This window comes from Corvus cornix, chromosome 13, assembly GCF_000738735.6.
Source record: "Corvus cornix cornix isolate S_Up_H32 chromosome 13, ASM73873v5, whole genome shotgun sequence".
In the NCBI taxonomy this organism is placed as follows: Eukaryota; Metazoa; Chordata; class Aves; order Passeriformes; family Corvidae; genus Corvus; species Corvus cornix.
This window is the reverse complement of record NC_046343.1, coordinates 1,761,042-1,775,859: the sequence shown is the minus strand read 5'-3', so window position 1 is coordinate 1,775,859 and position 14,818 is coordinate 1,761,042. Positions and strand designations below refer to the sequence as shown.

The window sequence follows — 14,818 nt, the reverse complement described above, 5'->3', positions numbered from 1 at the left end:
GGAGGGTGGGCAGGCCCTGGCACAGGGTGCCCAGAGCAGCTGTGGCTGTCCCTGGATCCCTGGCAGTGCCCAAGGCCAGGTTGGACAGGGCTTGGAGCAGCCTGGGACAGTGGAAGGTGTCCCTGCCATGGCAGGGATGGAATGAAATGATCTTTAAGGTCCCTTCCGAAGTCCCTTCCCTGTGATTCTGTGATTCCTGCAGAGGCCAGAAGAGCCATAAGGCCAGAGAAATAATGGATTTCTTCTTTTCTGCCACCTGTAAAATGTTAGCACTTGATTCATTCCTGTGGCAAATGTCTGACAGGGAAAAGGAAAAGCATTATAATAACATTTGCTTTATTGGAAGAGCTGCAGCTCCAGGAAGGGATTCCTGTGTTTCCCCTTCAATGGAGAATGTCATTGCAGAGGAGAGGATGTTCCACATCATCTGCTCTGCCATAGGTAACAGGGAAGTGAACATTTGCAAGGAACTCGACTGATAATAGAGAGAATTAATATTTAATTGGGCCTGGACGTGGCATTAATCATGTGTATGCATTGCATTTGATGTTCATCCATCACACTGTCACAGCAGCAATAACAGATACTCCTTAGGAGCCCAGCAAAACAGCTCTGCCTTGAAATGAAGCAGAAACACAGAGCATGTCTTTATTCCAGCCTCTGACTGCAACTATTGATAATCTCACAGATACAATTACTTTTCTCCCAGTGAAAAAATAACTGCTTAAATGCTCAGGCCACCACATACATCAAATCAGGAACAGGTGTGACTTCCGAGCCTTCTGTTGGCACTCACAGCTCGCTGTTACCTGGCTCCTTGGATGGAAATCCTGCTGAGCTCTGGAGAAGTGGGTGCTTGCTCCTCTGCCTCCCTCCCCGTCACACAGTTGTCACCCACACCCTGCTCAGGGCACTCTGTCACCCCAAACAGTGACAGGAGGAGCCCAGCTCGACTCGCTGAGCACACCAGCGAAAATGAAATAAAATCTTTTGACGTGAAAGTGGAGGAAAATTGCTGCTGAATCACTGGGAGGGAAGAAATATGAGAGCTTAAGGTGTCATTTTTACAGGCATAATTTTTACTCTAATGGCCTTTAATAGCAGGAACAATTCAGTGCAATTCTTTCAGCTGCAGCGGGGAGAGGAGCAGAGAAATGTGATCGCTCCAACTGCTGGCAAGAATTGTTTTCCTGCTGCAGTTAATTAGCAGTGTACAGTGGTTTTCCTTTCCTGTTTGCTTATCCAACTTGTCAAAGGGCAGCTGCTGTCTTGGCTGGGTTTATCCTTTTATTTATTGGATTTCTTCTGCCCTTTCTGCAAATGAATGGAGTCTCTCTGACTTGGCTCCGTGCCTTTGATGTCCAGCACTTTGCAGTGGGTGACTCTGAGATAAGAAACAATTAAACAGTGCAGGTATGAATCCTTTGTCTTGAGAGTCAGAGGAGCAGCTCTGATACCGAGGGAAGCTCCCTCTGTCCCAATAAACATCCCAAAAAATCCTGTTGGGATTCAGCATCACTTCATTTCCTGGGACAGGGATCAGCCCCAGGGGAGCTGGAGCTCCATGAGAGGAACATTTCACCCACAGGTTTGCTCCTGGCAAACCCCATTTCTTTGGAAGGGCAGCTTTCCAGAGGAACAGGCTGCTTTCTCATCAGGAAACCAGAGGAGAACGGAGGAATTATCAAATTGCAGGAGCTGAATGCCTGTTTCAGCGTTTTTCCCCTGTGACATTTTGAATCTTGTTTCTAAGAGACTTTTAAGAAATGTTTTCTTTTGACACTTTGATATTATTTCAAGCCTCTGTGTGGAATATATCATCTGATTTTATCAAAATAAAGCAATTCAGTTGACTCCACATGACTTTTAAAAAAAAAAAAAAAAAGGCCTTAGGAAAAAATGGAAATTCTTGTATTTTTGTGCCTGGTTAGGACAAAGCTCCTGGTTCCCACTCAAATCTTGATGAAATAAATGCACATCTCAAAGAGCAGCTCCTGAATACACACATGTGTGCTTGCTGATTTAATTTCTCTAATTCATGGTTCTGCTGACCTCATAATTTTTTTTACAGAGTGTGCTGGAATCCAAAAAAATAAAGAGCAAAAAAAATTTTATTGGGAACCTAAGACTGATTGTCAGGTCAGGACCACTGAAAGTCTGCAATTGGATATTTGCTGATCTGGTCTTCCTAGAAATAAATAATAATTTCAGAGCCAGAGATTCCCAGTTTTAGGTTTGCTACCCCTTCCTGATGCAGAGATCCACAGGCAGGGGGTGGCACAGGGATCAAACAAACAGAAAATTTGATTTCTTATCTCTTTGAGAAGATGTTTTTAGGCCATAGCTATTTTAGTAGCCAGGGACCTGTTGTACTTGGGATATTTGGAATGGATCAGGAAGAGGAAGGAGAGTTCAGGGCACATCCCCCTGATGGTGCAAGGACACCTTTGCCCTGTACTTGGGAAGGTTAAAGCCCAGCTGGAAAAGAGGTGGATTCCTGGGAAGTAGAAAGGGAGCTTGGTTATGGAAAAGCACCCTTCATTTCCCTGGCATTTTCACAGCTTTGGGAGGCTTTGTTAATTTGTGGTTACAGCTTCTGCAGCCTTGTCACAATAAACGTCCTGTGCAGGTCGGAAATTTGGTTAAGCTGACAGGAAGGAAGGGACAGGGATGTCCTTGGAGGGTGGGGACACCCTCGGTGCAGAGGGAGAGGAGAGCTGGATATGGAATCTCTCCCTTGCCCTGCAGCCTCAGACAACCCACAGACTGATCTGTGCCTCATTCTCCCTGGCTGGAAAGCACAAAACTCCGGCTTTTCATTGGGAGCCACCATGAAGCTGTGGAAATATCCCGAGCTCCTGTGTGAGAGGCCCAAGGCAAGCAGGCTACAGACTTTTTTTCCCCCTTTATCTTGAAAGGGGTGAAACAAGCTGGAGAAAAAGCTTTACAATTTAATTTTTAGAAGGCTTGGAAGTGTCCCCTGACAGTTTCTCCCCCGTTTTTGCCCTGCAGGTACTATGCCATCTGCTGCCAGCCCTTGGTGTACAGGAACAAGATGACCCCGCTGCGCATCGCGGTGATGCTGGGAGGGTGCTGGGTAATCCCAACCTTCATTTCTTTCCTCCCTATCATGCAAGGCTGGAATAGCATTGGCATCATTGATCTGGTGAGTAGCCAGGGAGCGACACCAATCCAATCTATTGGGTGCTGGATGTTCTTTAAAAAGCGATTTTCAGGGAAAGGGAAAAAGAAGGAGAAACTTTCTGTTCCCAGTGCAGAGGGGCTGCTGAATTTCTGGAGGGGATTTTTAAGGGGGGTTGAAGTGACTCTGTCCTGGAAGGACTGACACTGGGACAGTGGTGGCCCTGGGAGAGGATTTTACCCACGTTCACTCTCAGTTCAGTGAGGAGTCCTTGGAAAAAAGGCCAAGCCCCAGCTGGCCTCCGACAAACACCTCAGGAGTCCTTGGTCCCCTTGGCCTTTGCAGCTCTCACTTAAATAAGAGACAGGATTGTTCCTGTTAGAATAAACAAGAGCTTGTAGTGCCAGGACAAGGGATATGGCTGCACACTGCCAGCGGGCAGGGTTGGATGGGATATTGGGAAAAAATCCTTCCCTGTGAGGTGGGGAGGCCCTGGCACAGGGTGCCCAGGGAGGTTGTGGATGTGTCCAAGCATCCAAGGATGGTTGGATGGGGCTTGGAGCAGCCTGGTCTAGTGGAAAGTGTCCCTGCCCATGACAGGCGGTGACACAAGATGATCTTTAAGGTCCCTCCCAACCCAACCCATGCTCTGATTCTCACGTCTCCCCTCCTTCCTTGCCTCATCCTCCTCTCCGCACCCCAGATCCAGCAAAGGCAGTTCAACAAGGCCTCCAACTCCACCTACTGCATCTTCATGGTGAACAAGCCCTACGCCATCACCTGCTCCGTGGTGGCCTTCTACATCCCCTTCCTGCTGATGGTGCTGGCCTACCACCGCATCTACGTGACGGCGCGGGCGCACGCGCGGCAGATCCGGCTGCTGCAGCGCGCGGGGAACCCGGCCGAGCCCCGGCAGCAGCCCCAGGAGCCACGGCAGCACCCCCAGGAGCCCCAGCAGCACCCCCAGGAGCCACGGCAGCACCCCCCTGACCAGCACAGCACCCACCGCATGAAAACCGAGACCAAAGCTGCCAAGACCCTGTGCATCATCATGGGCTGCTTCTGCCTCTGCTGGGCCCCGTTCTTCGTCACCAACATCGTGGATCCCTTCATAAACTACACGGTGCCCGGCAAGCTGTGGACGGCCTTCCTGTGGCTGGGCTACATCAACTCGGGCTTGAACCCTTTCCTCTATGCCTTCCTCAACAAGGCCTTCAGACGTGCCTTCCTCATCATCCTGTGCTGCGGTGATGAGCGCTACCGAAGGCCTTCCATCCTGGGCCAGACCGTGCCCTGCTCCACCACCACCATCAACGGCTCCACGCACGTGCTGAGGTGAGTGCTGCCCACAGCCAGCAGCAGGAGGAATTTGTGCGGGATTGAGTTCGTTTTGCGACATCTCCCTGGGTTAAATGCATAGGAAGCGATGGGGCGAAAGAAATCCTGAGGGTGCTCGGACAGCCTGGGTTTGTAGGGAGCAGGAACGTGCTGGAATGTGCAGTTTCTCCAGAGGTGTGCTCAGCAAAAGCTGGGAGAATGCAGAAATTGTGCGTGAATTTTAGTGTTGTTTGGTCTGAGGGGAACAACAGAGGGATTTGGGGGACTCAGGGGGATGGGACACTGAGCCAGAGGTGGGAGGCACAGCAGGAGGAAGGGAGGGAAGTACAGGTAATTCCCAAAAAACAAGCTGCAGGCTCTGGACAGAACCAGAGGTGTTTCTGTGCAGCTGTCCAGAGATTTTGTCTAGATCTGGTGGTTTTGGTAGGTGTGTGCCTGAGTCTCCACACACAGACAAGGACTTGGTGGTTGTGTCAGTGTTCAGAGCTGGATCCACCCAGACACTAAACCAGACCCAAAGCACTTCCCAGCTGGCTCTGATCTTGCCCCAGTCTCCCTTCTGCAGTGATCTCTGAAGCTTTGGAAAGAGTCCTGAGCCATGAAATGGATGGGAGGTGAGGCAGGGCTTGAGTCAGACCCCTCAGGCTTTCTAAGCCATGAAGGGCATCACACCATATTTATTTTCTGCTGATTAAAATCTGTTTGGTGGCCATGGTGCCCCGTCCCAGAGCCCTGGGCATGTGATGGATGTGTGGTACCGTGCCAGGCTCAGCCTGTTTCTCTCAGGGACATCCAGATGCTCCTGTGCTGAGGTGGGAAGAGGGACAGAGCAGCCCTTGTCCACTTCTGTTTGTTATAAATCCTGTTTTGCTCTGTTCAGATTATCTCCTGCCTTTCCAATCTCTCCAGTTCCCACTTCCCACTGCTGCATCCCCTCCTCTCTCCAGGTGCTGGGGGGATGCAGCTCTGCACACCAGCCCTTCACAGAGCAATTACTGTGTGTTTTCTTCAGCTTTGGGACTGATAAGAAGTGTGACTTCTGTCCCTGGTGCAGAATATGCCCTGATGGTGGTGACAGAGGGGTTGGCATTAAAGCAAACCCAACCAATTTTAGTTTGTGGATAGTTCATCTCAGGTGAGGAATTTTTATTTCTTCAGTGCTTTGCTCTTTAATGCCAAAAAGGTTGGATCCAGCCTGGATGGAAGAGAAAGTTACTTAGGCAGGTTCTCCCAAGGCATAGATAGAGTTTTTTCTGCCTTTGACATACAAGGGGCTGTGTCCAGCAGTGAAATACTGAAACCTTCCTGTCAGGCTGGCTGCTCCCGACCCCACTGAGGAGCTCCACAGGGACTGCACCTGGATCAGACCCTCCTTTTCCAACCTCAAAGTTGCTTCTTCCTGACCAAGAGCTTCTGCAAACGGGGACGTTGTGCCTGTGGGATTTTACAGCTGCTCCCTGGCAGGGACAGCAGTGGCAGGAGGGACAGACCTTGTGCTGAATGTGACAAAAATTAGCACAATAATGAACTGTAAATAGATGGAGATTTCTGGGTGTTCAGGGTTCTGTGCAACACCAGAAAAAAAAAGCCAAAATCATCTGAAAAATGCCATGTTCCCCTTGAAACAGATTGTTTGCATTTCTTCTGCCATGAGCAGATATTTATTCAACACAAACCAACAAACTCCTGCCTCCATGAATCACTGAACTCCTGTACAGCACAAGTGGATGGGGAGCCAGGTCAGCATTGCTGGAATTCCTGGACAAAACAAGTTGTGAAATTTTGCCACAGCAAAGGAGACGACTTTGGGTGAAATATATTTGAGCAATGATTAGAGCAGACAAACCCTGGAGCATTTGGGTCAGGGAGGTCACTCTGATGTGTTCCTATTTCCTCTCAGAAGTGCTCAGAGCACTGCTTTGGTCCCTTCAGGGAAAGCTCTAGTGAGAGGTTTATTTACCACTCATTTTCCAGCACAGAGAGGTCTCCTCCAAATGTCAATTGGATTTCTCCAGAGGAAAACACATCCTGATTTTTCTCTTGAAAGAGCCAAGAGAAACAAAGTGGGAAAAACCAGAAACAAGCACCTTGGGGGCTGGCACTGCAGCGAGCCCCAGTGTCCCCTGCTGCCACTGGAACTGGAGTGCAGCTACTCAGGGCTCCAGTTTGCAGAGGTTTAACAGCTCCTGGATCTGTTGGGATAAAAGTAAATCCCTGCTGATTGTAGGGAAGAGGTCAGAGCTGTGGAGCAAAAGGATGAGTGATCACAGAATCATGGAACCACAGAATGGTTTGTGATGGCTTTTTTGGAATGGTTTGTGGTGGGTGGCTCTCAGCCAGGATTCCCCCTCAGCACAGGGTGGTCCCGGGGGTGGAGCAGTGATCCCATCCCACCTGTGAGGGTGGGATTTCATGGGCTGCAGCTGTGGCTTAGCTCAGGAAACACAGAGGTTGTTCCTCAGAGCTGCTCCTGGTGGATCTGGCAGGTTTCTCTCACAGATCTGGGCTTAAAGGTAAAACATCTCCTCCTGTTCCTCTTGTTCCTTATCCTTCCCTGGGCACTGAGACAGATGCAGAGACCACAGAGCTTCCCGTGGCAGAGCAACACCCTCAGTGCTGGGGGTTGGGAAAGGGTTAAAATTTGGGAGTGCCTGGGAATTTCAATGATCCTGCAAGATGAATCAGAGCTCTGTCAGGTTCTGTCTTCTCCACTACAAGTTCCTTAACCCCAGGCGGATCGTTTGGTCTTGCTCTGCCCTTCCCTTCATTCCCCAGCACTCCCTGCTTCTGCATTTTTCACAGGGCATTTTTGGAGGCATTTTGGAGGCAACTGTGGAGTTTCTGTGCTGGTGGCACCTGCAGAGCTTTGGGGTCTGTGTTGTCCCTTCTCCAGCAGTTCCTTTATTCATGGCACCCTCAGGGAAGAACTTCCCCCCTTGCCAAGGCACTGATAAAGCACATTCCCACTAAATTTTTTTTTTTTTTTTTTTTTGAAATTCCTGAGCAAAAGCTTGAGAAACACAGCAAATGATGAGCATTTAAAAATGGTGATTTCAGTGATAATTCACTCGTTTTGCCCCAGCCCCAGAGCAGGGCAGCCAGAGGTTGCTCAAGATGTGTTTTCCACTCCAGAGGTTTCAGTTCAGGGATCAGCTCCCTGTGCCAGCACAAGTGGCTCCAGACCACAGCCTGAGCTCGGGGATCTGATTGCTGCCTGTAAATGCTAATGTTGTTAAATAGTCAAGAGGTAATTTGGTTTTCACCTAAATTTCATTAGCTGCCAACCTGGGAAGGGATTCTCTAAAAATACAGGAGATGATTAGACTCAGTAATAACTAAAAAAAGAGTTTTGTCATTTCTCGAAGGAGCTTTCTTAATTTTTTCATGCAGCTTTGCCAATATTTACAACCAAACTTATGTTCCAACTTCCCTGGTGTGGTTTCACAGCTTGGCAGCAGTGCCAGCCTGCACAGTGCCAGCCTTTGGTGGGACACCCCCTGTGACTGGGGGCTGTGAGGGGTCCTGAGCAGGGCACAGGGAGCTGAGACCATCGGGGTCCCTCCAACAGCAGCTTTGGGCTGAGTCAGGGAGCGTGGGGGAGATTTGGGGATCTGCTGCGGGATCCAGGAGCAGAGAACCCCTCGGGTCCAGGAATGTGGATGTTCCACAAAGCCCAAATTGTCCCCCCGTGTCAGAGGAACCCTCCTTCCCCAAAACCCTGCTCCCCAAAGAGCAGGACACTGCTGAAGCCTTGTCCCAGCTCCAAAAACACCTCACCAGAGGGAACTGAGAGCTTCTGACAAGAGAAAAGCTTCCTGTAACTGTGCTGAGTGAAATCAAGATATTTATCTTATTTCTTACAAAGGGGAGAGGGGATTAGAGTTTTAAAATAGCACCGTTTCCTTCAATTTTCAAAAGATCATCTCTTGCAATATGCCTGGATGTTGGAAAAAGAGATTAGAGTGAAGCTAAACCCCGTTTTGTTATTTGGCCTAATACAAGATTCAAGATCAGAAGTCCTGCCTCAGTTTGTGTCTGGTGGGGGAGCCGAGGCTCTGAAGGGCACCTTGAGCTTTGAAACGACTGAAGTGTAATTGATCTTTGCTTTTAATTGTGCTTTGGGTAATGATGGCCATCGTGTTGTGGTGGGGCAGGATCTTCCTGATTCCAGCTGGAATTAGGGATCCTTGGCCCAGAGCAGAGCCCTGCTGGCCACAGCACCGCATTCCCTGCAGCTGGAACGCCTGGCAGCTCCCCCTGGCACATGGCAAAGCCCAGACCTGGTGGAAACTTCCCACTTAAATAACAGAGTGCGACCTAAACAACTGCATTTAGAGAAAACAGAGACGTCCCTCACAATGCATCACACCTTGGATCCAATTCCCAGTCCTTTGCTGGTCTCTCCCCTCATTCCAGAGGTCCAAAACAAGGTTTAAAACTAATTTTGGTACCTGAATAAACTCTGTTATGGATAGAAATTTGCTCTCCACCTACTCGCCTTCTGTTTCAACTGACCTTTGAATGTGTTGGGCTGGTTCTCTCCCCTCCAGAGATTAATTTGGTTTATCAGCAAAGTGTTTCCAGGCAATGCAAATCAGCATTTGCAAAGAGCTCCTCGTGCCTTAGGGTTAGAAATTCTATAGAAACCTCAGCAGTTATTGTCATGTTCTGTTCTTCCTCAGGGCAGCAGAATCTCCAACTCAGAGCTAGTTGTGGAAGGGCATTTTCATTTTAGGTTTGCTTCTTTGTTCCTCTTCTTTTCAATAATTCTCTTCCTTTCTGATTGCTGGAGGAGAATTTATTCCTGCACTGTGTGCACCGCCCCATTGTAAACTCATAATGTGGAAAAGCTTCCCTCTTGTTGTGTTAAAATTGCTTTTTGAGGCTTTTGGAGTGTCTGTGGGAGAGAAAGCCTTGTTATTCCCAAGATATTTTGGCCAGAAATTCGGAATTTCCAGGAAGGTGTTGAGGACTTTCAGCACACCTGCTGTGATTTGATTGTTTTTTACCAATTTGCCACTTTTGGGATCTTTCCTGTTGCCTGCAGTGCTCACCCACCTGTGATCCCAGCCCTTGGGCAGCTCTGAGCATCTTTCCACCTTCAACTTTCCATTTCAAAGCAGAAAAAATGGCCACTTTGAGGGTTTGGCTTGATTTATTTGACATAGCAAAGGTGATCCTTGCCACCATCTGCTGCTCAGTGACCTGGCCTGGGAATTGATCCAGAGCCAGGCTTGGTTTGGGTTTACCACCAGTAAAGCTGCACTGCTGCTTTGGAAATGTGGGAATTACATCCTGCCCTGCAAATACTCCATCCCCATTAAATCCAGCTGATTAGGGCTGTTCCTGCATGAGCTGATGATTTCCAGTCCTCACTTCTGCACTCATCTTTCTGCTCTGTGCCCATGCCAGACCGTTGCAGCCATCACAGGAAGCAGCATTTGAAAACCCCGGTAACCAGATTTAGGAGGCAGTTTGGGAACTCCCCAGGGACTCCTGCCATGGGCTTCTGCTGGGCTGCCTTTAAACTGGATTCCAGAAGGCACAGACACATTCCAGGCACAGGTCTGAAATGAGTTTTGCACAGCAGCCCTTGGGATAGGCTTGGCTGTACAACTTCTCCTTGCTCCAGCAGTACTGGGCTGGGACTGGGAGCATTGCTGAGGTTCATCCTGACTTCCTCCCTCTCTCTGGTGCTGTTTCCCCTCGCAGAAGCCAGAATTCCCATCTTGCTTCATTCAGCTTTCCCTGGCAGTGGTTTCAAAGTCAGTCATGTCCCTGGAGTGCAGATTGTGTCTGCCACTGCCAGGCTTTCAGAGATGCTCCTGAAGGTTTAGCAGAAGGGTTGTTAATGAGGCTGTTAATTTGTGTCACTCCACTGATCCATCAAAACACTTCAGGAACTGCAGAGCACGTGGCACTAAAGAGCTTTTTGCTTTATCTGTGAAGTGTTTGTGTTATCATGGAATCGCTGAGGCTGGAAAAGCCCTCCAGGATTGAGTCCAGGCTGTGCCAAATCCCCACCTTGTCCCCAGCCCAGAGCACTGAGTGCCACATCCAGGAATTCCTTGGGGACCCCAAACCTTCCTGGGCAGCTCCTTCCCATTTTTTTTTTGTACTTTGCCTTGCTATTAAGCCCAAACGATGTGACATCCACACAGGAGCATTTTCCTGCTCTGAAGTCCTTTTCTCCCTCAAAACAAAGTCTCACAATTCCTTTAACCTCCAAGTCTTCCAGGCTCTGAGTCCTGGCAGTGCTTTTGGTGCCACTGAAGTGAAGCCAGCTCTGGAAAGACACATAAACAACAGTTTAAGTGCAACATATTTGGAGATTTATTTAAGAATTGAAGGGAACAACATGAATTTGTCACTTTGCAAAGCCACACGAAACAGAGCAGAGCCAAACAGGCAAGCTCGAATACAAAAGAAAAGAAGAATCAAGAAACTGCTCATGTCTCATATGAATGTTGCAAATGAGTGACTTTCTCCCTGATGGATCTGTCAGTGCACAGGAGCAGTCCCAGCTTCCTCTGATGTATTAAAGGCACATGAATGCACTCAGGGAGATTCATGCCCTGTGCTGCTTTTGTGACAGGCTTTTACAGCACCATGGTTGGTATTTATTAGCACTGAAAGCACTTCATAACACTTGGATCCAACGCTTGAGACAAGAACTGCACAAAGCAACTGCTCCACAGGCAGGAAAGCAATTAGGAGCGACACTTCCACAAGTGCTGCCAAGGGATCTTCAAAGAGCTGCGTTCCACGGAGCCAGCACAGCTCTGGAGCTGGCAGTGGGGAAGGTGGGAATGCTTTATGCAGCAGGAGTGTCCCAGGAGCACCTCCTGCAGCCCCTGGGCGTCCCTGGAGCTCCTTGGGCACAGCCCCCTTCAGCCTCAGTGGGAGTGAGGAAAACCAAGCAGTGATCGCTCTTCTGAGCCAGGGACAGGACCCAGGGAATGGCTGGAGCTGAGTCAGGGGAATTTGGGATTGATCTCAGGGAAAGGCTCTTCCCCCAGAGGGTGCTGGGCACTGCCCAGGCTCCCCAGGGAATGGGCACGGCCCCGAGGCTGCCAGAGCTCCAGGAGCGTTTGGACAGCGCTGCCAGGGATGCCCAGGCTGGGGTTGTTGGGTCAGGAGCGTTTGGACAGCACTCCCAAGGATGCCCAGGGTGGGGTTGTTGGGTCTGGATGATCCCTTCCGGCTCAGGATATTCTGTGGTTCAGTTCTGTGAGAGAACTCCGTAAAACACCAGCTCCCGGAACTCAGGGGAAGGAATGATGCCCCTCAGTGACAAACCATTCCTTCTTCTGTCCTTGAAAGGATCTTCGTCCTTGATGCATTTTAAAACAAGCCCATAAAATCCTTTCAAATAAGCTGCAAGCTAAATTAATTCCCTTAAAACCCTCTTTCCCCTCTGCTTGGCTTCACGTGTGTTTGCCTGGGCAGATTTGGCTTTAAAATTGTGTCTGCTCGCCTTGGGGTTCTTCTTGTCCCACAGTGAACGGTTGGGCAGCTCAGGCTGCTGGGCTCTCCTGGAGTTCCCTGCCCCTCTCTCCTCCCTCGTGGGCACTGCTGTTGGCAGCACAGGGCACACACGGGTGTTCCGACCTCCTATTTCAGGCTCAGCTACCTTCAGGGACAGTTGTGCATTATCCTCTCCTCACATAAGGAAAGCTGTTTAACTCTGAGGGATTGGAGACACCTGAATTTTGATTTATTCCAGCCCGGGATTGCTGCTACACAGGGAAATTTTCATTTCCACGTGCACTGTGCCAGGCTCTTGTTGGCTCAGGAGAAAAGTGCAGGATGAGGGAGGGGTTCCAGCTGGTCAGTGCTTTAGGAACCCCTAGCAATTCCCTGTTGCACTTCAGGTGGTTGGTGAGAGACCAGCAGCACCTCATTCCCAGCCCACAGAGGGGGATTTTAAAGCTCATCCTTGCAGCCAGGCATAGTTCCAGCTTTAGTAAAGATTAAGTGGTAACTGCTGTCCTCCTGCACCGCAGACGAAGTCAGAGAGCTCAGCTATTGCTCTCCCATCTGTACTTAAAAACCCAACCCAACACTTCCAGCACATGGGAGCTGTCAAAAGACTCCAGGATCACCAGCCAGGGAACTCCAGCAGCTCTGCTTTGCCTCCAGAAATCAGATTTTTTAGCAGTGAGCATGGCAGTTACCATGGGGACATATTAAGTGGCCAAGTTACAGCTCCCTGGACTTTGGTTTAGGAGCCAGACGTGGCTTCCTCCAAAGAGAATCCTCAGTCAGACCAAAGGGATGGAACTCATGGAATGAGCAGGAGGAAGGCAATACCCAGCTCCCAAATCCCTTCCTAGAGCAATACTGCAGAGGTTTTGGAAAACAGGCTCAGCAGAGAATTCCTGCCTAAAACCCTATGGGCGAGACAGGAAAAGGGTTTTCTTGGAAAGCAGAATGGTTCCCAAAATGGTTTATGGAAAGGAGGACTCCACCTGATGGCTCATGTGGTTCTAACTCTAAAACCAGGCTCTTTTTAGTGGGAGGTTTGGAGCTGTAGCTCTGACTGATGCCACTGACTGCTCAGTGTTTGCTGTGGGGCTGTTTCCCGATTAACCATCGCTGTGTTTTCTCCTTTTTCCCCCTTAACTCCCTCACTGTGTCTGTCTTTGCTCCTTCCTGCACTAAAAGTGGCTGTTCCTCTGTCTCCAAGCTCCTCCTGCTCCTCTGCAGCAGACCAGCTCCTGTCTAGCCATGACCATGCTCTGTAAGTCCCTTCTTTTATTACTGCAGCTCGGTCTGGTCACTGTTCATTGCCACAGAATTGAAACCCTCCTTTATTTATGGCTTAACACTTGTGGGGTGGAGGCAGCAGCCCCAGGGGATTGGGGATGTCTCACAGGATGTTGGGAGTGGGCTCCTGGCTGCAGGATGATGTGGATAACAGGGATTTTCCCCTTTGGGATGGTTGTTCTCACTCCAGGGACCAGGGTGCAGCACTGCAGGGTCTCCTCAGTGGGCACCACACATAGAAAAGCAGGATACAGAGAGGGGGTTTAGATACCAGGAAAAATTCCTCCCTGTGAGGGTGGGCAGGCCCTGGCACAGGGTGCCCAGAGAAGCTGTGGCTGCCCCTGGATCCCTGGAAGTGTCCAAGGCCAGACTGGACCTGTCTTAAGTCCATTAAACCTGACAGCTCTGAGGCTTCCCCTTCCCTCAGAGGTTCCAGCGGGGTTCCTGCCACCATGGGAATGCCCCAGAGCCAGGCACTTCCAGACGTGCAGCTCCAGAAAAATGGAATTAGTGTGGAATTGCCTTCCTGCTCAAGATGTTTCAGGAAAGATGGCAGGGAAAAGGGGCAGGGCTCATCCCAGGGCTGAGAAAATCCTGGTGGTCCCAGCCTCCCCGTCTGGGAAGTGGGATGACACAAGGACTGATAGGACACAGGGAGCGCATCTCTGCCTTCAGTGCCACACTCCCAGAACAGCTCCAGCATCCCACTGTACCCATCCCTTCTCCTGCAGCCCCAAATCCTGGCCAGACTGCCCAGCTCCCACAAAAGCTGCAATTATCCCGACAGATTAGTGGCAGGTAGGGGGTTCCCTCTCCTTTTTCCCTTCAGTGCTTTTGTTTATTCCTCATTAGGACACAGATTTCAGGGAGGCAGCAGATTGCAGCAGTTGCTTTACCCAGCAGAGCTCAAGGCAGTTTCTGTTCCCTCCATCTGGAAGCTTCCACGGCCGGGTCTCCCGGGCGTGCTGGGCACACGGGGAGGCAGAGCTGTGCTCAGGCTGCAGCCTGCTCCCTGGAGCTGCCCTGCAGAAAACCCAGCCTCTGAGGGAGAGCTGGCACCATCCCTCCCAGGAAACAGAGGAAATAGAGACTCATGGAATGGGTTGGGTTGGAAGGGACCTTAAAGCCCATCTATTGCACCCCCTGCCAGGGCCACCTTCCACTATCCCAGGCTGCTCCAAGCCCTGTTCAACCTGGAACGCTTCAGGATTCTTCACATTTAGGGATCTAAGGCTTCACTGAGCACTCAAAGGTCTAAATTTCAGCTGTACCTGGCTGTTGTTCCCTCAGTCCTTTGGGTCAGGTGTCTGTGAAATGTCCTCATGTGAGTGTGAGTGTTTGTCTGCTCTCATCCCTGTGGAAGCATCCCTGTGTCCATCCCTTTGTTGTGATCCATCCTGGCCACAATTGTCCCAAAAAGCTCCACTGGAGAGAGGCTGCCACTGTGATCTGCTGGGCGTGCTGCTCTCTCTGCTCTCCAGTGAAGGTGTTGCCTCTGCTTGGAGCAACCCAAGCTGAGCTGCTGCCAAACTCCACAGGGTTTGTGACCCTTGGACATGACACCTCTCC

The 14,818-nt window shown here is 50.1% G+C and overlaps 1 protein-coding gene across 4 annotated transcripts in view; it reads left to right on the top strand.

The window, feature by feature from the left end:
* HTR4 (5-hydroxytryptamine receptor 4) overlaps positions 1–14,818 on the top strand; it is a 70,570-nt gene that overhangs the window by 41,035 nt on the left and 14,717 nt on the right. For 3 of the 4 annotated variants that reach the window (XR_751833.3, XM_010399620.4, XM_010399621.4), the window contains 2 exons: positions 3,013–3,166; positions 3,846–4,477. Coding sequence is in view for 3 of the 4 variants with exons in the window: in XM_010399620.4 (XP_010397922.1) it covers positions 3,013–3,166; positions 3,846–4,477 (786 nt within the window). In the remaining variant the exon portion in view is untranslated. Of the gene's footprint in view, positions 1–3,012; positions 3,167–3,845; positions 4,478–13,147; positions 13,530–14,818 lie in introns of those variants that run through there. The other variant, XM_010399623.3, reaches the window with a different exon arrangement.